We start from the raw sequence: 23,820 nt of genomic DNA, 5'->3' as shown, positions 1-23,820 counted from the left end.
AATAAAAAAAAATATTTCCAGAAATGTTCTGATTTTTATTTAATAATTATTTGTCTATTTCAATTAAAATATTCATGTTGTAAAATTAAAAATTTGGTGTTAAATAAATAATAGTAAAATAAAAAAAATAAAATAATTGTATAAATATGGAATAATGTAATTTTTTAGGAAGCATATATTGTTAAATATAAAAAAAATATTTTATTTATTTTTTTTCCATACCCCAAATAATTTTTTTTACACATACAAAAATGTTTAATAGGGGTATACATACACATGCACATTTGTAGTCATTTATTAATTTATGTGCAACCCCATAAATGTACGTGATGTTAAAAAATATGTAAAACAATGGATCCATATAAGTTTAATAGTTGGATACGAATTTTGATATCATTATGTTCCATTGGTGCATATATATTAATTTCGTTGATGCTGCCCTTATTTGTGGTAATTAACCTTTTAGGATATATATAAATAGCAAACTACTCTACTACTACTGCAATATAACGTCCCGCATTTGAATAAATATGATTAACTGTAGTTTTATAGCCATCATATTATAATTCATATATTTTTTCTTTTCCTTTCGTATGTTTAAGGCGGAATCCGATTTTGAGAGTATGTATGGAATATATTTTGTCTCTCCCCATAATAACGGAAAATATATAACATGGAACAAATTCGAGAGCCAAATGTGTGCCAATAAAGGGGTAAAGAAAATCTTTTTCAAATAAAGCTAGCAATGCATATGTATGCAATTGTGTCGTGCTTCCATAAATGTTAAATGAAATAAACTCGTTCGAAAAATTCGAACTTTTTTGTAAATAATCTTTATGCCTTGGCCCTCATTATCGTAAATATTTATTTCCACATAGGCATACGCTATTACAAAAAAGACAAGACAGTTTCAAGAAAATACAGTGGCAATGTTATGTGGCTCTATTTCCTTTTTGAAGAATTATTTATTAATAGTAATATATAAAGAAATAAAAAAATAACAGTTTCATTATCCTGATATATAGCATGCTTATTATACATTAGTGTAATCCCACTGATCTGATATCACGTATATACATATTCGTCCTTTATCAGGCTTTCATAATAACTATTATAAATATGTTCTTAGTCAAGGGAGTATTGATATATACCCATTTTAAAGAACATCCAGAAACCTTTGCGCTAAAATATGTCAAGTATTGTAACAAGCTGATTATCTTTATAATGTGTCTAGCAATTATCAACTTTATGTTATTTACATTCCCATTTTTCTTTTTCAATAATCACAACGAGTAATAAAAATAGAATATTACACAAGTAAAGATATGCATATATATATCCAAATTTTAAATATTTATGTATATTTTTTTATTTTTTCATCTTTAAGGTTTGGAAAGACTAGATTTGCATATCCAGGATATTACATTTTGATGGGGGATTTCTTTTCGCATTTTATTATAATTTTGTTTATAAAACGGTAAACAAATTATGAACTATTTTATGTGCCAAGCATATATTGGATATGCATCTGCAATTTTTGAACACGCTCACTATATATTAATTTTTTCTACCATCTTTTGTAGGGACAAAACAATTTTAAAATGTGTGTGCGAATTGGAGGTGCTACCTTGGGAAAGAAAGCAGAAGGCCATATTCCACAACATCGAGTTTAATGATACATTGATAAGCCCTGCCGAAATAACAAACTATCGTACTAAAAAAATTAAATAAAAAACGAAAATTATTTTTGCATGCATAGCATTTTTGTTAGTCCAGACTGGTTGCTTTTGCCAATGTTATATATACAATACATGTATGCATTTTTTTTCTCTACCCATTTTACAGTTCGCAATATGTTCCACGAAGATAATATAAACGAAGATCAACTTAAAAATTTATTTGGAACAAACAATTATGAAGATATTTATTATATGATTATGAATAATGTAAAGATGAATAATCAAATTGGTGGATTTTAAAAAATAAACATACCAATAGGAAAGTGTGATCAGTCACAACCTTCTCAAACAACATCCAAACAGTTGTCCAAATTTTGTGAATATAATACAAAATTATTATATGTTAAATAAAAAATGTAAACTTATTGATAACCTAGGAATTTATTTAAAAAATAATAAATTTTCAAAAAAAAAAAAAAAAATATAACAGACATAAATTTTGGTAGCTTACAAAAATACAGTGTGTGTGCAAATAAAAAAGAATAAAATATATAAAAATTAAAAAATTTATAATTCAAAAAAAAATATATAATAATCCATATACTATTTAGATTATGTAGAAGATAATAATATAAAGAAAATGATTTAAGGATATATTATAATAGTTACAAAATATTAATGACAAAAGTAAGATTTTTCCTAAATCTTGGAAAGATCTATACACAGATATCTAACTATATTTGAGTTATAGTGCATAAATGGTATATTTTCATTTTGATAAGACAAGAATGTTTTTCCAGGAGAATTAATTTTAACATGATATATTTTTTTGTTTTTGTAAGATATAATATCATCGATATATAATTTAGAGTTTTCTAAATTTATATATGGCAATTTATAATTATGTATAATATCACTTATATCAATATCACCATTTTCTGATTGGCTTTTTAAATCGTCTAATGATATTGGTTGTTTAAAATAAAAAGATACAAAACTTTTTTTTTTCCATTTTTTTAATATAAAGTTTGTATATTCATTAAAATAATGATTTTTCATTTTATCATTTGTATATATATATATTGGTTTTTGCGTACTATCTGAGTTTTTTACGCATTTTATATATATATTACTGTAATGAAGCCCCGTTTTGTCGCTACCTTTTTCGCTACCTTTTTCGCTACTTGCTTCACTGCCTGTTTCACCGCCTTTTTCTGGGACCTGGTTTTCCGCTTTTGCTTCATACTGGGTTTCCATCAATAGGTGGTTGCCTGTATCAGCATCGTAGCGGTAGGTTTCCATAAATATATTTTTTTCATAATTTATTTCATCTTTGTCTTTAAAATTTAGATTTTTTTTGAATTTTTCAAACTGTTTAAAAGAATTATTGCTTCCACCATAATTATTACTATTATCACTATTGATATTTCGATATTGTTTCTTAATTTTATCGTTATAGTATTGCTCATTCATCGAAATGTATTTACTTTCCATCTTTATATTATCATCAGTAACTAATACCATTATATTGGTATTTTGATCATAAATCAGATTGTTATGAACGTGTAGAATTTCTCTATGACTATATTCTAAAGTAGAATCATCGTTAGGAGAATAATAATCTATAATTATATTATGATTTAAATTTTCACAAATAAAATAATGTTTTGATAACATGTCTATATAATAATATATATTAAATAAATTATTTCCTTTTGCCAAACTTCCTAATATATAATAATAATCGTCATACATATTATAATTACATATATATAGACATTTTTCCTTTTCCCATTTCTTTATTATATCAACATCAGTATTATCTAATTTATTAAAAATTCTTTTTATATATGAAAGAGCACCATTTTGTTTATTATCATTTGTTCCTTGATTTATTGTATTTTTTTTTTTAATTTTAATTGTTTTGTTTGGTATAAAAATGTCTGAACTATTTTCTTCCGCATTCTCATGTTCCCCTTGTAAATGCTTTAATGAATTTTTATAATGATATATTTTAGGTAATATTATTAAAGGTGTTTCATTTTTTTTTTTTTTAATTATTTCTTTTAATATTTCTATTTGTAAAAAGCTAAATCTTCCATTTTCGACATTCTGTTTATTATATCCAATATTTGCTCCATCCAATAAACATGTATATGTTCCAACATTAAAATGTTTTTTTATATCTCCTGTATTTTGAAAATTTCCTTTTGTTTCAGTTTTGTTATTTGTATTATCATCTACCTGTTTTTCTACATTTCCACTACTGGGCTTGGTGTCTTCATTTTGTGTAGAGGAAGTTTGTGTGTCAAGATCACCATTAAGTATTGAAAAAAAATGCTTTATTTTAAATATTTCTTTATAATTAAAAAGGTGAGTAATAAGTATAATATTAATAATAGCTATTATAACTTGTTTAAGTGTTAAGAAATATGTATTTATATTTTCATCACAGTTTTTGCAATTATAAGTATTTTTAATATTTTCTGTTAATTTAATAAATGGAATTTTTTTAACTATTTTATTTACACAATAATATAAACTTCGTTTTTCCTCTTCATCTAAATTTTCTTGAATTTTTTTTATATTTATATTCATCGATTCGTAGTTATTTTTGTATAACTCCAAAATGGTTTGTACTTGCTCCATAAGTATGTTTTTAAGGATCTCAATTTTGCCTGTATTTTGTTCTCTGCCATTTTTCGAACTATCCTTTTTTATATCATTAAAAATATAATTATCATCAATTTTTTTTATGACATGTTGTATATTTTCATACACATAATGAATAAGTTTCAAAACATAAATAAGTTTAATTTTTATTTTATTAGAATTCATATGATTAAATATATCAATTATTAAATAATTATTTAAAATATATTTTTTATCTTCTTCTTCTAAATTTATATTATATTTATTTAATTTTATGATATATTCTTTAAAATTATCATAGTCTATATTATTTACTAAATGACATCGTTTACTTTTTACACTTATTTTATCTATATTATTACTATCCTTTTCATTATTATTATTTATTTTTCGAATATTTTTTATTTTATTCTTTCCTCCAGTTTCATTAGTATTCGAACTTAAGTTGTTGCTTGAATTTGATCGTTTTTCATAAGTTGATTCATCCAATGGTAGGTCTATAATTCGTACCAAAATGTGTTTATAAAACCGTTCTCTTATTGTTATATTTTTTTCTATCATTTTATTAATTGTTAATAAATATTCATATATATAATTATTTGAAATATAATAATTACAAATAGCTAGATAAGAATTTTCAAGCATTTCGATCTTCTTTTCTTTCATACTTTCAATAATCTTTACCATACTATTAATATCATTAAATCTACTACATAAGTTCAAAACATTACCACAAAGCATGCTCATGCTTTTTGAAAACTTTTTATCATGTTCATAATTATTTAGTAAATTATCCAGGTGTATTAATGATTTTTGCACATCATTCTCTTTAAGACTATTCCCAATATCCAGGAGAAGTTTTTTGTTTTCATTTATTTTTTTTTTCTTAACATGTGCCTATAAAGAATAAATAAAAGGGGTAAACATATATATGCTCATTCATATAATATATATACTGGTTGTTTCGATTTTTCAAAAAACTTACGGCCCCATTGTTGTCTCCTAACGAGTTTAAAACTAATGACCTTCGGCTAACAGCAAAGGAATAAACGAATTTAAACAAGCATTGTTCATAAATTAAAAATAAAAAAAGTAATAGTAATATTTTTTTTTTTTTTATTTCATTTTTTTTAATGTTAAAAAGCATTTTATATTTATATGTTCACTTCATTTTTATTTTCGTTTATGCTTTTTCTCTTGTGTTTTGTGATGGTATAGAATTAACAAAGAGTTACCAAAAAAAAAAAAAAATTAAAACTATTAACATGATAAATTAATATTTTATTTATTCTGTTTGATGAAATCGGGGGCCTTTTATATTATATGGCCTAGTTCGTGTAAATATTTTTCTAGTATATATGCATATATATGTATGTATAAAAATATGTAAGAATAAAATACATTATGCTTTTTAATTTGAACATAGGAAAATTTGTGCCATTTTTTTTTTTTTTCACATTTGAATAATAGCTAGCTATAAAAAAAAAAAAAAATTGGAGATATATGGATATTTATTTATTTGCCTGTTCTTACTTACTTTTGTGTCATTTGCCAATGCTTAATTATGATAAAAAATTAATCATACAAATTGTCAAGTTCAAAATGTTTTAATTTATTAATAACGGAAAAATATTGGAAAAAAATAGTAAAACCACAAGTGGGTTGAAATATGCACACATACCATACATATATGAATGAAGTTATTTTTTATCACATTCTTTTATTTCATATTACATAAAAGGTACATAAAAAAATATTTATAAATAATAACCTGTTAGAAATGAAGTAGATCAAAAATATAAATATAAACCCATTTTATCATTTTTTTATGTATATGTTTTGTTATAAATATAGGAATACTAAGTATAGACATCACAATATATGTAATGTTCCATAAATTCTTTTCCTTGAATTATTCCAATTTTGATAGGGCATATGCTTGAAAGGCCTTTTCAAGTTCCTTTTCATTTGCCCCTTCAATCTGTGTTAAAAAAAAAATAAAAAAAAATCGTATGTTTGATATTAACACCGTTTGCTAATTTATGTAATAATTCATAAAGATATAGTTTATCTTGATTCGTCTCATTTATGTGTGCAAAATATATTAATAATTTGTTCATACCCTTTCTGCTAATATCCATTCATTATTTAAAAAAAAATAAAAATCAAATGTTGGCAAGGCATTAACATTATGTTCCTTTTTCAATACTTTATGAGTATCAACATCAATAGAGACTAATGTAGCAACATAATAATTTGCTTGTTTCTAAAAAGGCATAGAAAGTAATGACATATATTAAAATTATAAGTATTGTCCAATTGTGTTAGAAAATAGGTATATTCACTTTTTCCTACTCGAAAATATTCTTCAATATTAACACAGGGCTTACACCAAGTTGCTCCAAACTTCAAAACAACAGACATACATTGGGTAGACTGAAATACGTCTTGTATACTCGAATTTCCTGGTAGTTTTATATAAGCACTTTTTCCATACTTCAAAATAAAAAAAAATATGTATATATAAAATAAAAGATATAATGAAGGCTTTGCTAAATGAAGAACAGATTTGTCCATATTTATTTTTTTTTTTTACTTCTCGGTTTTTCTTTTTTAGTTGTAGAACATTTTGTATTTGATCTTTTTTATCTAAAAGGCGAAGAACATCATGATTTAAGTATATGCCAGTTGAAAACGATGTAAATAAATATCCAAACAAGAGAGGAATCATACATTATATGTAGTGATTATATTGTATGCAAAAAGCTAGGCAGGAAGAAACGCGTAAAAACGAGATTACCATTATTGAAACATTGAGGCAACACTTTCTTTATATGGGAGTAAAAAAAATTAATAATAACTAAAATTAGAATGCCAACATGAAATAATGAAAAGCAAACTGATCCAATGCAAATTAGTGCCATGTTTTTCCCCCTTTACATGATTTTTTAATAATTATTTAACATCAGTTTTTAAAAATTCATTTTAAAATTTTAAAACGTATATTAATATGTTCATAAATATTTTATATATAAACAATTATTGCAATATATTCCTTTTGCAACGAAAAATAATTTAAAAAATATCAGCAACTTACCAAACAATTTTTTTTTAATTATAAATAAGTATAATTTGTCATAGTTATAATATTATTTAATCTGTTATTTTATTATATCATTTTTTAAATTTTCTTATATGTTTATATTGTTATACTATCACAATTTTTATGTTTAAGGATTTTTTTTTTTACAAAATAATATCAAAAATTATTATTTCCTAATATTGATATCGTTTAACAAAGACTTGTGTAACATAAAAAGAGACCCCCCATAATGCTATCGAGTAATTGTAAGATAGTTTACGTTTTAAAAAATAAAGCTTTTGTTCTACTGTTACACACATATATTATATGTCTGTATATGACTACTACATTTTTACGTTTGTTATGCACATAAGTATGCTTGAATAAATGCTAACCTGGCTAAAAATATAGCTACTACTTTTCAGTGTTTTCGATTATAAAATAAAGGAATAAATATGTTAACAAGTCAGAAAAAAATAGCTCTATTTTTGCATAAAAAATATGCGATGTTTTTAAGAATGCATGTCCACCACTAAACACGTTTTTGTGTTGAATAAATACATTATAATATGGGAGGAGGGTTAAGACATAGGGGGGAAAAACCAAAGATTTAATATATAGCATATTAAAATAGGAAAATATAAATTAATAAAGAAAAATGTTACATATATATAACATATTATTGTATGTATAGTTTTAAGTAATAAATGGTAACGTAACATGATAACAATATGTTTAATAGGTAGTCACACATATATGTCTAATGTATGTCTAATATGTGTATATACGTGGGCAAATGTTTTATATGCTTATTTTTACGTCGTTTTAGATTATATTTTTTATATTAATTTTTTTTTGTATGTGCATAATATCGGCAAGTATTTTTTTTTTCTTTGTTCTTTTTGTGTAATGCTGATTTGAAAGAAAGGGAAACAAAATAGAAATATAACGAAAAAAAAATAAAAATAATAAACTCAAAAAAAAAGAAAGAAAATGATATGAGTATAAAACCATTAGAAATATAATTAAATTTAAAAAATATTATTATTACCATTAGTTTATTATTTAATAAATACTGTTTTCCGTGCAACCGTACGCGTGTGCGATTAAAAAAATGCGCGCGCAATAAATTACGCATATATATAGATATGCATATTTTTTTGTAACATTTGGGTGTATGAAAATATGTGTAAGTACTTTCGAAAAATATATACATTAACATAAAGTATGCATACATATATTTTATTTAAATATACATGAATATATTTTTATGTATATAAAATTTTTATTATAAACAATAATTAATATTTTTTCAGATGTATATAATATATTGAAATTGAATAGCATAAAATAGAGCACAAACAGACACGTAACAGTGCTTAAAAAATGATATGTCTAGAAAAAATCGATTATACAAATTTTAATAAAAATATATTTAGTTCATTAATATTCTTGAACTGTATTTTTGAAATATAAATATGTATAAAACATTATAATACAATTCTATTAATTTGTGAAATATCCAAATATTTTTCATTTGATAGTTGCATATATGTACATATTAACTTTTTTGACACACATATATAATGTTGTGGAACTAGAGACAACAATTAGTTAAATCATATAGAAATTTAAAATGTTAGTCACGTCTTAATTCGAAGAACTTTTTTTTGTTTTCAAAACAGAAGAATACAATAGTGTTTTTTATTTTGTTATTTCATTAACATGTGTGTGTAAGCATATATATACTACACACATATATTTTATATCTATATATTCATACCAACTTTGTGTGCATTGTTTTTTTCATAATTTATCGTAAGAAAAAAATAAATTCATTTATAAATTGCAATGCTTTAAGACATATAAAGAAAAGCCTTCATTTATGCACATAAAGTATAAAATCTATTTTTACTTATATTTTTTTTTTTAAGAGCAGTATAAAATTAAGTTCACATTGACAAATATAAAAAAAAAAATTGGAATAAATAGTATGAGGGCAAAAGCCCTATAAAAAATACATATATATATATGCATATATATGTGTGCATTGTAATTGAGCTGATTATAGTGACATAGGAAAAGTGATATTTCATTTTTTATTTTTATTTTTATAAATATTGCAAAAAAAAAAAAATGGAGGACGTTTTAGAAAATAAAAAATATGTCTACAAGTATGGTAGGGAAAATAGCTATATTAATATACAAAGAGATGAAACATTAAAAAGTAATAAAAGCGATAATATGGATGAAACAGAAAAAGACATAAATGAAATGAATTCAATATATATAGAAAATTTACAAGACGAAAATAATAATATCCATTTTTATAATAACAATATTGAAGTTATAAAACAAGCAAATGAAGAAATAAATCAATCATATAAAAAATGTAACCCTATTAATAATAAAGCCGTTTTTATGAACCAGCCAAATATTAACATAAATGGTAAAGGTACCCATCTTTCTGAATTAGATAATAAATTTATTTTGCAAAAACAAAAAACTCAATATAACAATGGTAATATTAATAAAGCATATGATACAAATATAACAAAAGACAAATTTCTTAATGGAAAATCTGAAAAAAATCGAGAACAAATAAATAATCATAGTCTTTATAATAATAATAAGATGATAATTGATGAAAATAATTTTGAAAAAAATTATGAATTACTTAATTTAGGCATAAAACAAAACGATATTATTTATAGTAGTGATAATACTATTGAAGAGAATAATTTATATTCCCCTTACTACAATGTTGAACCAAAGGGACGTAGACACAATTCTATTGGCATATATCAGTTAAATTATATCAATAATGCAAACTGTTTAAATAGTGCTAACAGTACGAACTGCACAAGTAACAACAATAATGTGAATAGTAAAACCGAATTAATCAGCAAAACGAGTCTAATAAATTTAAAAGGCAAAAATAAAAATACACACATTTATAATAACAATATGGATATTCAAAATGGTAACAATTTTTATGATCAAAACCAATTTAATATTTTCAATGAAGAAAATAATAATATAATTAACGGATTAAATAATAATAGAAAAGGAGCATGGTTAGAAAAAAGTCAGAACGAAAAGAATGCTCCAAATTATATATACTATAATCAGCAAGCTTACGATGATCATATAAATAATAGTTGTAACGAATTTAGTGATCATAGTCATTTATATAACAATAAGGAAGATAATAAGTTATATAATTATTATCAAAATGAAGGAAAATATTATGAACCGAATTCTGGAAGATTAGTAAAAGATTATAGTTTAAAAATAATAAATAAGAAAATAAGAAATGTATCTCCTCTGCACCATCGAGCATATAGTAATATATCACATAAGGGAGAACCAAAGAATAAAATAATTTCGAACTTAGAAAGAGAGCGTTTATTTAGTGATCAAAATGGTAATAAAACAAAATCTCAGACAAAGTTACAGTATAATAGTTCACCATATAAAAAAAGAATAAAAGGAAATAACAATGTGTCACCCTTAGAAATAAAACAAAAAAAACATATCAAAGAATTAAATAAATTTTTAACTATGGTAAATTATTATGAAAATGATAAAAAGGGAATTATCGATACGGAAGGTGTATCTGCTAATCTTGGTCTTGTAGGGACTGCCTCTCCAAATTTAAACACAAACACAACAAAAGCGAATGAACATAATTATACTGATAAACTAAATAATTGGAATAATAATAATAAAATAAGTTATCATGAAATGGGAAGATTAAAAAATTATACAAAATGTAAAATGATTGATAGTTATGAAAAAACAGAATTAGAAAGTTTTGAAAAAAGAGGAAGCTTTAGTTATAGTGGAATATTAACATCAATGATATCATCTATATTGACACAACAGAATGATAGAAAGTTAGAGCATAATAATTGTTTATATAATGGATTTAGAAACACTAATAATGTAGATAATTATGAATATAATTTATTATACAATATTAAAGATGGAGAAGACATAAAAAATAAATATATTTTTTCAAAAAAAGCAACAAATAAAATAAATTTGCAAAATCAACATAACAACGTATTAATATTAACATTAACTTTAATGATTGGTCTATCCGTTTTATGTAATTTTGATCATGGAGCTATACCTGTTACTTTAGAAGAAATACAAAAAGATTTTCCTCTTAGTTATATTGAACAATCATTATTAGGAAGTTTAGTTTATTGTGGTTTAATATTTGGAACAATAATAGCTAGTATTTTATTTGAATTAATATCAGCAAAATTGCTAGTAACGGTTAGTATCATTTTATTATCTATATCTTTATACATATTTAGTAATGCCAGTGGTATGATGATTATGTATATATCTCGATTTGTTAATGGATTATGTCAAGCCATACCTGTTGTTTATTTACCAGTATGGGTTGATGAATTTTCTCCCGATGAAAAAGCAACTCAATGGATGTCTTACATACAATTGGCATCAATCGGTGGAACTGTTTTTGGTTATTTCTTAGGAGGAATATTATCAAATAATTATAATCAAGCTAATACAGTATTTAACAACATGTCTTTTGTAACAACATGGAGATCCCCATTTTTAATTCAAGCCTTTTTATTATTACCTATTTTTTTAATAATGATTTTTATTCCATCCAATATGATAAATATAAGTTCTGAATATTCAGATATTGAAAAAGATGAAATTGAAGATTTCAAAACTGGTGAAAATGAATTTGGAAGTTCAAATATTGGTAACTTGGGTATGGACGAATATAACGAAATGACATTGAATAGTCAGTCGAACATATTCAATAGTTTAAACAAAAAAAATAAACACATATCTCCATATCAAGGTCAGCAAACTAATATGAATCGAAAAAGCTATAACAGATCAGCTACTTATATTATGGAACAAAAAACAAATGTTTTAAAAAAAACATTTAAAGAAGTTAAAAAATTATTAAATAATAAATTATATATAATAATAACTTTAGGTATGAGTAATTTATATTTTGTTGTTACGGGTATTCAATTTTGGATTACTGAATATATGTCTGTTGTTTTGTTAACAGAAAAAATGAAAATTGTCACAGTTTCAACATTATGTTTTTTAACATCTCCTACATCGGGTGTATGGTTTGGTGGATTTATTTGTGATTTATTTGGTGGCTATAAAAATACGAACTATTCAAAAACAATTAAAGTTGCTACTGCCTTTGCAATATCCGCATGTATATTTGGAATCCTATCTGCCCATTTAACAAATTTTATATTTTTCTCAATTTCTTTATGGCTCTGTTTGTTTACTGGGTCAGCCCTTGTCCCCGTCGCAGTAGGTACGTACCAAGCTCGTAGAAGTTGCAGAAGTGGCAAAAATGGCAAAATCGTCAAAAAAAATTTTTAAAGTTTCTTCTCAAAATTTGGCAATGCCCCTTATGGGCCCTATATATGCACACACATTTTTATGATCACCATCTTTCTCTTCTTTAATTTTTAGGAATGCTATTGTCATGTGTGAGCAACCACCAGAAAAGTTTATCCTCCGCCGTATCTCAAGTTATATACAATGTGTTTGGGTGGTTTTCTGCACCGTTATTATCCGGAATTATTATGGACATAATGCACAAATATACTAACAATAACCGATTGGCTTTAAAGTATGTTATTCAAAACTGATTGTTCCTACAATCCAATTTATGAAACCCCCTTTAGTCTCAATATTATTACCACTTCTACTTATTTCTTATTTCCTATTTCTACATTTTTAGGGCTGGTTTTACTATGATACTTTACTCCAGTTGTATCGGTTTCTTCCTACTATTGTATGCGAACTTTTTGGTAATAACATATCCGATAAAAATTTAGGGCACCTGTATATTGTGTTTTAATTAAATATGCTTTCATTTATTGTATATGTTTTACATTTTAATTTTAATTAGGATTTTTCGGATAAAAAAGGAAATGAAGAGACCCATGAATTAGAGGAGCCCCTGATGTAAAATTCAGGACATGCTTTATAAAGATAAAGAAATTATTTTTTATTAGTGTGCAGTATATATACACACATTTATATGCTTTATTTTTAAAAAAACAAAGGTGTATATATTCTGATAATAATTATGTTTGTGTCTATATATTATTATTTTTTACTATTGACATTTTTTTTTGTACATATTAAATTGGTAACAATATATAATTGGTTAATTATTTCAATTAATTCTTAATGTTTGTTATTTTTTTTCGTCGTTTTTTATAACCCTCCAACTAATACATTTCAAGCATTTGTTATTCATAATAAAAAAAATATAGTTTTTATGTAAAATACGTAAAAAAGAAAAGTGTAAAATTATATACCCACAATATAAATAGTAGAAACAAATTGGATATTCACATTTTATTTCCAACATATTTTGGGGCTTTTATATATTTCATTATTTACAACTTTATCATTTATTTATTGCCCATTCAATCATAAATATTCTTATGAATAAGTATTTAAAATTTAATTAAAAACAATTTCTGTTTTTTAAATTTCAAATAATATATCTTCCCCTTATCATGTAAACGTATATATATATGTAAGTTATATTTCACATTTTTTAAATAGGGGAAAAATAAATATTTGTGAAAAATAAAAACATGGTATACTAAAAATATGCTTTAAAAAATTGGTAGAGAAAAGCTAAAACATGGAAGTGAATAAATTGAAAACGAAATGGGTATATAAATAAGTAAAGAGTATTAGATAAATGACGAAATATTTCTGGGGAATGTATATTGGAAGAGGAAGAAAACATTTATAGTTTCTATTTCTTTAAATCCAACATGGATAAGCAAACTAAAACTTCTCCTATGGATGTAGTTTCCATTTTACTTTTGTCTTTGTCATCATTCACTAATTCAGATGAATTATTTTCATTATTTTTCTCTTCATTATTTACAACATCATCCTTTTTATTATTACCAAAATTATTATTTGTATGTCTTTTATCCATAAAACTTAAATTATTGTTTCTTTGTTGATAAGGCTGACATAAATTCCTTCTATGGTTTTTATACATAATTTCCCCTTTTTCTGTTATTTTTTTATTTAAATTTTTTCTTCGAGGTTCATAATTAAACTCTTCATTCTCCTCTTCTTCATTTATTAATGTTATCAATGCTAAAAGAGCAGAATTTTTATCGATATCTTTTTTACTTGGAATTTTTGATAAAAATAATGGATGGTATTCCCAGTCGTCCTTATCTTTCCCATCCTGTTCATTATTAGATTTCATTTTTTCTAATTAAATAATATATTATTTATCTTTAAAAAATTATACATTAATATTCATCTTGATAATTTGAATATATACTATTTTTTTTTTTTATTTCCTCATATAATATTTCTATTCCCCTCATTTATTTTTTTATATTTTCTTAAGTATAATTTTTGTAATATTTTTTTTTTTATTATTATTTTACATTTTAATTTTTCTTTCTGTTTTTATTATTAATTTATATTGAATTGAGTAAAAAATAATGTATAATATATGCAATGTTTTTATTTTTTTTTATTTATTATTTTTTCCATTTTCGAATGCATACATATAAATATGCCCACAAATTAAGTATACACTTTTTAAGTTCGCAAAATTTGTGCCCATTATAATTTTCCCTTACATGATATTTTACAATCACTAATAAAGGATTTTATTCTTAATAATTGGATTACTAAATTTAAGAATTAACTTTATTGTTTTAAAATAAAGTTAGGGAAATAATATAAAAAGATAATATAACCAAAGAAGGACTTAAATATATTATTTATATGAATAAAATATTATGCTCAATTTTTTAGGTTACATACAAATTTGTTTTAAAAATTATTTGTTAACCTGTTTGCACTGTATGATTTTAAATCCATGTGAAAGGGAGTATATTACAAAAATGGAAAAATATTAAATCGTTATATTCTTGCGATTATTTCAATTTTCCATTTATAATAATGTAAATTAAGGTATATTTTATACAATTATTTTTTGGGAGTTTTTATTCGAATTAAAAAAGTGATGAGACAAGAAAAGCAGCAATCGTGTAATTCTTTTTTAATTGTGCATACAATTGTATCTCGTCCTTTTCGGTTTTTCAAAAAATGGATTTTGTCCATATTAGGTACACACCTTTTTTTCTATTTATATATAAAGAAAATAATTTTAATTAATAAGGTTCCCATGTATAATATTGTTAAACAAAAAAATATTAGTAATACAAAATCATATTAACACATGCATAATATAGCCATTATTTAAGTAAAAGTAACAAAATAATATGACATGTTCAGGTAAAAATTCGCAAACTATTTTTATTCTATATTAAAAGAGTTTATAAAATTCTGAACATAAAGGTGAAAATGGTGTAAATATTTTTTTTCTAGCTATTTATTGGTGTGAATTTCTTTTTTTTTTCTTTCTTTTTTATTTCAAACTTTGTCCAAAAAATTACAATTATTCATTTCAATTGTTCTTGAAAGATCATTAACTAATGATTTAGCTATTAAAAGATATTTATGTAAAATCATTTTTGCCCTTTCATTGGATCCTAATCCCAATCTTTCTGTGAGTTTGTCCCTGGATGGTGACAATTTCAATGCCAATTTAACAATATTACTTGTTATACAGCCATGATATTTTTTTAAAACTTCATCATATGCTTGCATTGCACATATATTTAATTTAGATGAATAATTTGTTACATAACATTTTTCAAGAAAAACAACAATAAATTCTATAGTTCTTTTCATCCATAAAAAATTTATTATTCCATTATCAACATCGGTTTTTAATTTGTCTATACTTTCATATTTTTTTATATTATAAGTATATAGCATAGACACATATTTAGTTTCTTCTGGGAATTTTTCAATTGCTTTTTGAACTTTACAAGTTGAATTTTTCAAGTCTTTTATTAGTAGATCTGCTATAAAACCATCACCAAATATTTTTTTATAAATAGGGCAAATAGTATTACATAGTTCGCATAACTTTAATACAACTATTTCATCCCCTTCTCTACATTCCAAAAACTTTTTATGTATGTTTGTTATTATTGTGTTGTCTTCCATTATATCAGTCATTTTCTTAACTTGAATTTATTCGGTGTATCATTTATTATTTCTCTCAATATAAATGGACAAAACAAATTTACAAAAAAAAAAAAACAAAAATAAACGACAAAATGCAATCAAATTATTAATTATACAAATGTAATAACGAAAAAATATAAAAAAAACGTGTTAAAAAACATTGCTTTAATTATTTAAATGGAAAACATATTCGGTAAGGCTTTACAACTAATGAATTATGTATATGTAAGCCATACATTAAATATATACAACCACAAAACAAAAAAAAAGTGATATTAATTGTCACTAAATTATGATGAGCTCATATTTTTCATTCTCATTTTTTATTTGGTTCGATAAAATGTATACAATTACAAAACAAAGTGAAAAATCAAAAACTTAAATAAGAAAATTCTGCACATATATAGAAAAACAAATCAAAAGTGCAACATTGGAAACACACATATTATGCTGCACATAAATGTATATATGCTTACACCTCTATATAATAAAATATATAAATTATATACAATTTTTTAAGCTTTGATTAATATATTTACAAAAATGTAGAATAAAAGAAATATATTTTGGGTACATACAAATTATCCATGAATAGTTGAAACTGAATGAAAGGTGTGTTTTTATACAATTTGCACAAAACTGTCCCTAAATAAAGTAAGAAAAAATATACTGTATAAATTTAGTGTAACACTGCAAAGAAGAAGCACGAAAACAAAAAACAAAAAACAAGAAAACAAAAAAACAAGAAAACAAGAAAACATAAAAAATATGCCTTTAATTATATTCGGTTAAATAACACTCTTTGGCGATTAATAAATGATAAAAAAGGTAAAAATTTGAAAATTATTTTTAGGAAATATTTCTCACTTTTAAAGGGAATATGATTACCAGCTTTTTTTCACATATATGCAATATTTTTTTTTCGGCCAAATATATTTTTTTCACAAAATTGTTATGCCAATATTTTACATAATTATATATTATAATTTTTTTTACAAATATATTAATATAAAAAATTTATTATTTTTATTTTCCTAAGTAAAAAATTATTTATTTTTTTAGTGTAAAATGTTAGTATATATTAATACTGAGATAATGATACTTTAAGCAATCCTTAGCAGTGTATGCATTTATAATTATTATATTTTTTGGATTAAATAGAAAAAAATAAAACATAGATATTTTTTCGTTTTATTTTATTTTACATTTTTTCATATATTACTGTAACACATTATGTAATGATATATTTTTTTTTCTGTATTTATATAAGTTCATAAAAAATGATATTTAGAACATCCTACGCGTTATCTAGCAAAGTCTGCGATGTGTTAGTATCATTTGGAGTCCGCCAAAATAAAACGACTTTCATTTCACACCCAGGTATATACTTATTAAAAGGGAATAAAAGAGTGTGCTACATGTGTCCCATGTTTTTAGTGCAATTTTAAATTGTGATTATTTATTAGATAAAAAATAAACACCAATACAGGCACATACTATATGCTATGGATAGTTGATACATTAGTTCACCGTTGATTGTTATATATTAATGTGCATATATGTGTATATATTTTTTTCTTTGGATTATGTTAACAGGGGTTATGGCGGTTTCCCAGCTCTTAGAAATGAAATTAATCACAAGACCTAGGGCTACATTAACACAAGAAAATGTAAATGCTATGGTTGAGTTTGATTATGATTTAGCTAAAAAAGCGCAAATAGCTGTTGACAATAATTTACCTATAAATTTTTTCGATCTTGAATATATAGATCGACCAGAATATTTGAAACTACTTTTAGAAGAAAAAGCTGTTTTAGAAAAGGCAAGAGAAGAAGTACTTAAAAGAGAAAAAGGAAATTATCAAATGCCAGACGTAATTAAAAATTATAAACGAGTTGAAGTACCTAGAAAATGGAGGCAAGAATTAGAGATTGATGAACAAATTTTAAAAGCTCAACCTGGTTTAAAGGAAAATATAGAACTACAAAAAATTATGCATGATTATATTCAAAATAAATCGAAAAATAACAATACACAAGCAAACAAAAAACGCGAAATCAAAAATTAAAGAAGCTCTAGCATGCTATTATTATTATTATCATTTAAAATGTTTTCTCTTTAATTCTTTGGTTTTGAACTAAATTTTGGTTAATCCAATTTTTATTAAAAAATTTTATGGGAACACGTATATATGCAACTATTTCGTGTGTATATACAGCCACTTTTTCGCTACCCATTGAAGAAAAAAAATGAAAGTGAAAATTAAAAAAAAAAAAGTAAGAGAATCATCTTAAATTCGCTTTTATATTACTTTGTTTCCCTTATCACTAGTTATTTTATCACATTTGCAACCATGCTTGTATATTAAACCTTCAATGAAGTATTTACCTTTATATATATACAAAGTGTGTGCTTATTTTTTTGTAACACTAAATTATTAGCTTATATTAAAAAATGCATATTCATAGTTAATGTCTATGTATATAACAAAGTATAATAAAACAAAAAAATAACTAAATTAAAAAAAATTATTTAAATTTTCAAAAAATAAATATAGTTAAAAATGAACCATAGTAATATTCAACTATGGGAGATTAATATATGTATTTAAAAAATATGCATAATAACTTATGCATGTATATATACTCCCTTTTATGTGTATGACCACACATGTAACCTTCGAACTATTGCCTGCCTGCATCATAAATAGGCTAGCATTATAAAGTTTAAGATCATTATGGTAGTCTAAAATTTATATCTTCACCTTTTCATTCGTGATATATAAATTTTACTATCATATAACACTTTTTTTTATAACTTTATTTTTGTAAAGCTGTTAAGACTTTTTTGGTGGAGTACTTGGTTTCTTTTTTTGCTCTAAAGCATTCTTTGCAAATTCAAGAGGGTTTTGTAAAAAATTATTTGAGTTCACTATTTGGTCATACTTGTTTACTATTTCGATTCGGCTCTGTTTATTTTTACTATTACTTTTGTTGTTATTACTTTTGTTATTGTTGGCTGGTTGTGTATTGCTTATTTTTATATCACTATTTGATTTTGTAATAAGTTTTTGTATTTTCTTACTATTTTCATTAAATGCTGATGGTGTTTTATTGTGACTGTTTGTATTATTTTTTTTTGTTTTTTCTTTTGAACCAATTAATATTCGTTTTTTAGCTACCATAATGGCTTTATTTTTTATTAATTTTTCAATTAAGTTATTTTTTTTAAGTTTTATATTAAGTTTTTTAATTTTCTTTCTCCTAACTGTCTTATCTTTTGTTTCTTTTATATATTCATTTTCTTTTTGAACTTTTTCAAAATCTTGATTTTGTTCCATATATTTTTTGTATATTTTCATAAATTGTTCTGCCTTATTAATTTGTGTTTCATTATTTTTATTATGGCTTTCTTGTTTATTTTTTATTTTTTCTTCTACTTGTTCATTTTGTTTTTGAAGGTTTTCCAACTTAAGTTTTTCGTCATACGGATTTTCAATTCTATACTTTTTTCTTTCCCTTGTAAATTTCATCATTTTGCTTAAAACAATTTTTATGATATATATTTATTAAGGAATATGTCGATTATCTTTTATTTTTATTGTTTTATGCATCCTACTGTAATTTACATTCTTTTCAGCTATCCAATTGTTTTACTAAAGCTGACAATATTCTATACATACTCTTTTGTTGTATTTCTTTTCAAATATTTTAATCGTATAAATTAAAAGATAAAAAAATTATGCCAACAATAACGAACTATTTTTATAAAAAAAAAATATGACGTTAAAAATGAAATTTCAAAGATAGGGGAAATAAAATTTGTCAGTTATTGTTTATTGCAAACTTAAAAAATAAATTCCGAAATATCAATAAACGGAAAAAACGACAAAATTGCAAATAAAAAATATTTAAACAAATAATAAAAAATAGAAAAGTAAATTTAAAAAGGTTGAAAAATGGTTTCAAAAAAAATAAAATAAATAGGTTTACAAAGTAAATTTACAAAACAAATAAGCAAAGCTATACGATATAGCTAACTAGCGAATATGTGAAACATATACAGTATGACAAAACATAAAATAGTTGGAAAAGTTTGGAGATAATCTAAATTATATCCAAGAGCTGGGTAATGAATTTTCAACAATTATATGGTCATTATTGATAGGATCAATAAATTGTAATTGATATAATTCCAAGCAAAGATTATTATTATTTTTTGAAATAAATGATTCGTCTTTGTTATATTTTTGTCTACTATCCTCAGTATCTTTTTGACTATTCTCTTCATTTATGAAGTAACTATTTTGATTTAACTTTATTTTATTTTGTTCGCTAGTTTTAGTTGTATTTTTTTCAAATGGAATAGTAAACGAGTCAAAAGGGTTTGGTGTTGTCATATAAATATGGTCGTTGATTATTTTGTTCTCATTTATTTCTGATTTGTTATATGTATATTCACTATTATTAAAATACTTATCATAAAAAATATCATTTGCATCTTCTTTATAAACATTTTTATCTATAGTTTTTTCTAACTGTTGTATAAGTATCTGATTTATTATATCTATTTTAAAACTATTTTTATAAAATATGTTATCATATATTATTGGTGTTTTCATTTCGCTAAAAAAAAAGCGAATAAGATCTGTCTTTAAATTATCTAATAATATAAAATCGACTATATATATATTACTAAAATTATATTCAAGGTATCTACTTTTTTTTACACAATCTTGTTTGTCCATTCTTTGTTCATATAAAGATGGTATAACAATTTTATTTTTTTCTAAATAATCTTTATAATTTTCAATACTATAAATCATTGAAAATTGCTTAGAATTTTTTCCAACCGTTTTCTCGAAAAAATATAAATTACCTTGGTTGACAAAAAAAGAAAGTGGAAAATCGATTTCTCCATCTATTATTCGTTTCATGAAATTCTTTTTTAATTCGGTACTACAACTAGGACTATGGTCGTTTGTTTTATTGGAGGGTTCAGGGTTTAACTCATTTTCGTGAAACCCCATTCTTTTGTTAGCTTCACTAAAATTGGCTTGTTCAAAGCTATTTGTAATGGCATTATTTAGAAGAAAAGAAGTTAAATTGTTTAAACTTGTGATTGGTGAACTTTTAACTAAATTCGTAGAAATAAAATGTTTTTCAATTTGCACTTTTTTATTATTTTTCGGTTTCAATTTGTTTATTTCAAGGTCTACTAAATTATAAAGATATTTTGTGGAATATATATTTTCATCAAAAAAATTATAAAATGGAAAAATGATGGTTGCTTCTTTTTGTGCTTGTAAAGAAGAACTATGTTGGAACACCTTTTGACTAGTATTATATTTTATATCTTCATTATTTTTATATTTTATTTGGCTATTTATATTTGTTTCATATGTATGGTTTGATGGTACATTCATACTTTTAGTAATAAACTGTGTATTCTCTTCCGAAAAAAATATTGTGTTATTTTTTTTGAAACTGTCTATATCACCATTTTTCATATCAACGTGTGAAAATGGACTTGATACTAAACATCGATACTTACGTATTAACTTATTTTCATTAATCATTTGAATAAACTTTTTATATATCAAATAATTATTACAGCATATGACTAATCCGCTTATATATATAGGGAGTTTATATGGATAATAAATGTGTGTACTAGAGTCATGTTTTATTACAGATTCGATATAATTTTTTTCTACAAAAGTATTATTATATATATTCGAAGTATTTTTTATTTTATTGGTATTACAAAACAAATTTGAATTTAAATTGTTATACATATATAATGGTGAGTTTGTGTATAAAAATGCATTTTTTTCAGATATGCTTAAATTTGTTAAGTTACTAACATAATCATAATTGTTTCCCTTATTGCAATTTTCTCGTATTTCATTTTTTAAACTACTGATGTAGTCACTTAAAAAATAATTGCTTGCATTATTTTTTTGTTCGTCTATTTTTCGCCTTTTTCCTAATACCCAATTGACAGGCTTATTTATGATAAAAAAATTGTCATTTAATTTTCTGTAAATCAGTTTAACTTCCTTATTACCGTTTTTCATTTAAAACAAAAATGAATATTAAACGAAGCAGTGTTTATAATTTATCCTTTTAACTTGTAATAGACAATTGCTTGAAAAAAAATTATTCAAATAATACACAAAAGTGTATTTATGAAATTTGTTTCGTTGTTTAACCAATCAAACACATAAAATTGTATTTCTTCATTATGTATATATTCATTTTTTATATGCCATTTGGCTTGATATTATATATGTTTTCTTATAAATATATTTGTTGGTACTATTTCAAATGTGTTAATACGTATTACAATTATAATAAAATTTATCTAGCTTTTTATAGCTATTTAGCAAAAAAAGCTAGTTTGAAAAAAAAAAAAAAAATATGTGTGTGCGTTTTTTTTATTTTATAAAAAATAATATAATAGACCTCATGGATTGTCATAAGAAATATTTCTATATAATAACAACTGGACTATGTTGTTTCGAATTGTCAAAATGGAAGCACTATTTTGTTTTGTCCTCAAAAGAGCGAACAAAATGTATAATAATAAAGCAGTCTAAATACGCTTGCCTAGCCCTATAGCTATACGCAGTATACATGCAGTAAAATATGGTTACTTAAATATCCTCCCTTTTGGCATTGTTCGTATAGTATACGTTTACGTACTTATAACATTTTCTACAACAAATAATGCCCCTTTTTTGCATACGAATAAAAAAATAAAAATTTTATAACGATTTAGAACTATAAGCAATTTTCCATACATTTCTATGTATGCAATATGCATATAATATATTTTATTCTTTCATTATGCTACCTATTACTTGGTAATAGCAATATAAAATATTAACAAAAAAAAAAAAAAAAAAAAAAAAGCCACTTTTGTACATAAATAAATAGTAACTAATATGTTATTTTAGCTAGTTGCTTAAAAAAAAATAAACCCCCATAAATTCGCGAAGAGCCTATACTTCCCGCATTAATAGGTATTTACTACAATCACGAACTATTTTATTTGCACCAAGTGCTTTATATAGTATATAATATAATACATATACAATGAATATATAGTAATATATATATATGCCATATGAGTAATATACATATATAGGATATACAATGCTATATGGATAATATAATACTAACAAAATATACTGGTAGTAGTACACAAAAGAGGCTGTATTAAAAATAAATTTAAGTAGCATTATTTATATTGTTAAATATATTTATTTTGATGTTATTTTT

At 23.4% G+C, this 23,820-nt stretch overlaps 9 protein-coding genes across 9 annotated transcripts; 3 read left to right on the top strand and 6 right to left on the bottom strand.

The window, feature by feature from the left end:
• Positions 1-351: 351 nt before the first annotated feature.
• Positions 352-1,979, top strand: PCHAS_0817600 (conserved Plasmodium protein, unknown function; the record flags this gene model as incomplete). Its single annotated transcript, XM_016797876.1, has 7 exons — positions 352-450; positions 603-713; positions 879-974; positions 1,096-1,292; positions 1,388-1,477; positions 1,584-1,711; positions 1,846-1,979. 7 exons carry the CDS (start codon positions 352-354, stop codon positions 1,977-1,979), a joined length of 855 nt encoding a protein of 284 aa, XP_016653786.1.
• Positions 1,980-2,378: 399 nt separating this feature from the next.
• On the bottom strand, positions 2,379-5,478 carry PCHAS_0817500 (conserved Plasmodium protein, unknown function; the record flags this gene model as incomplete). Its single annotated transcript, XM_016797875.1, has 2 exons — positions 2,379-5,228; positions 5,317-5,478. 2 exons carry the CDS (start codon positions 5,476-5,478, stop codon positions 2,379-2,381), a joined length of 3,012 nt encoding a protein of 1,003 aa, XP_016653785.1.
• Positions 5,479-6,243: 765 nt separating this feature from the next.
• On the bottom strand, positions 6,244-7,255 carry PCHAS_0817400 (thioredoxin 3, putative; the record flags this gene model as incomplete). The annotated part of the gene is made up of 5 exons (XM_016797874.1): positions 6,244-6,312; positions 6,454-6,597; positions 6,687-6,827; positions 6,928-6,980; positions 7,132-7,255. 5 exons carry the CDS (start codon positions 7,253-7,255, stop codon positions 6,244-6,246), a joined length of 531 nt encoding a protein of 176 aa, XP_016653784.1.
• A 2,294-nt stretch (positions 7,256-9,549) lies between these two features.
• Positions 9,550-13,408, top strand: PCHAS_0817300 (major facilitator superfamily domain-containing protein, putative; the record flags this gene model as incomplete). Its single annotated transcript, XM_737959.2, has 4 exons — positions 9,550-12,745; positions 12,907-13,066; positions 13,178-13,247; positions 13,349-13,408. The coding sequence occupies 4 exons, from the start codon at positions 9,550-9,552 to the stop codon at positions 13,406-13,408; spliced, it is 3,486 nt and encodes a 1,161-aa protein (XP_743052.2).
• Positions 13,409-14,215: 807 nt separating this feature from the next.
• On the bottom strand, positions 14,216-14,686 carry PCHAS_0817200 (conserved Plasmodium protein, unknown function; the record flags this gene model as incomplete). Its single annotated transcript, XM_737960.2, has 1 exon — positions 14,216-14,686. One exon carries the CDS (start codon positions 14,684-14,686, stop codon positions 14,216-14,218), a length of 471 nt encoding a protein of 156 aa, XP_743053.2.
• Positions 14,687-15,870: 1,184 nt separating this feature from the next.
• On the bottom strand, positions 15,871-16,524 carry PCHAS_0817100 (glycolipid transfer protein, putative; the record flags this gene model as incomplete). The annotated part of the gene is made up of 1 exon (XM_737361.1): positions 15,871-16,524. The coding sequence occupies one exon, from the start codon at positions 16,522-16,524 to the stop codon at positions 15,871-15,873; it is 654 nt and encodes a 217-aa protein (XP_742454.1).
• Positions 16,525-17,813: 1,289 nt separating this feature from the next.
• Positions 17,814-18,602, top strand: PCHAS_0817000 (cytochrome c oxidase subunit ApiCOX30, putative; the record flags this gene model as incomplete). The annotated part of the gene is made up of 2 exons (XM_737362.2): positions 17,814-17,913; positions 18,130-18,602. 2 exons carry the CDS (start codon positions 17,814-17,816, stop codon positions 18,600-18,602), a joined length of 573 nt encoding a protein of 190 aa, XP_742455.2.
• Positions 18,603-19,370: 768 nt separating this feature from the next.
• Positions 19,371-20,069, bottom strand: PCHAS_0816900 (conserved Plasmodium protein, unknown function; the record flags this gene model as incomplete). Its single annotated transcript, XM_728485.2, has 1 exon — positions 19,371-20,069. One exon carries the CDS (start codon positions 20,067-20,069, stop codon positions 19,371-19,373), a length of 699 nt encoding a protein of 232 aa, XP_733578.2.
• A 576-nt stretch (positions 20,070-20,645) lies between these two features.
• PCHAS_0816800 (conserved Plasmodium protein, unknown function) lies at positions 20,646-22,613 on the bottom strand (the record flags this gene model as incomplete). The annotated part of the gene is made up of 1 exon (XM_733996.2): positions 20,646-22,613. One exon carries the CDS (start codon positions 22,611-22,613, stop codon positions 20,646-20,648), a length of 1,968 nt encoding a protein of 655 aa, XP_739089.2.
• Between the last annotated feature and the right edge of the window lie 1,207 nt (positions 22,614-23,820).

The sequence above is a fragment of the Plasmodium chabaudi genome, assembly GCF_900002335.3.
Source record: "Plasmodium chabaudi chabaudi strain AS genome assembly, chromosome: 8".
Taxonomy (NCBI): domain Eukaryota; phylum Apicomplexa; class Aconoidasida; order Haemosporida; family Plasmodiidae; genus Plasmodium; species Plasmodium chabaudi.
The sequence above is the reverse complement of the archived record's forward strand: the minus strand, read 5'-3'. Positions and strand labels throughout refer to the sequence as shown.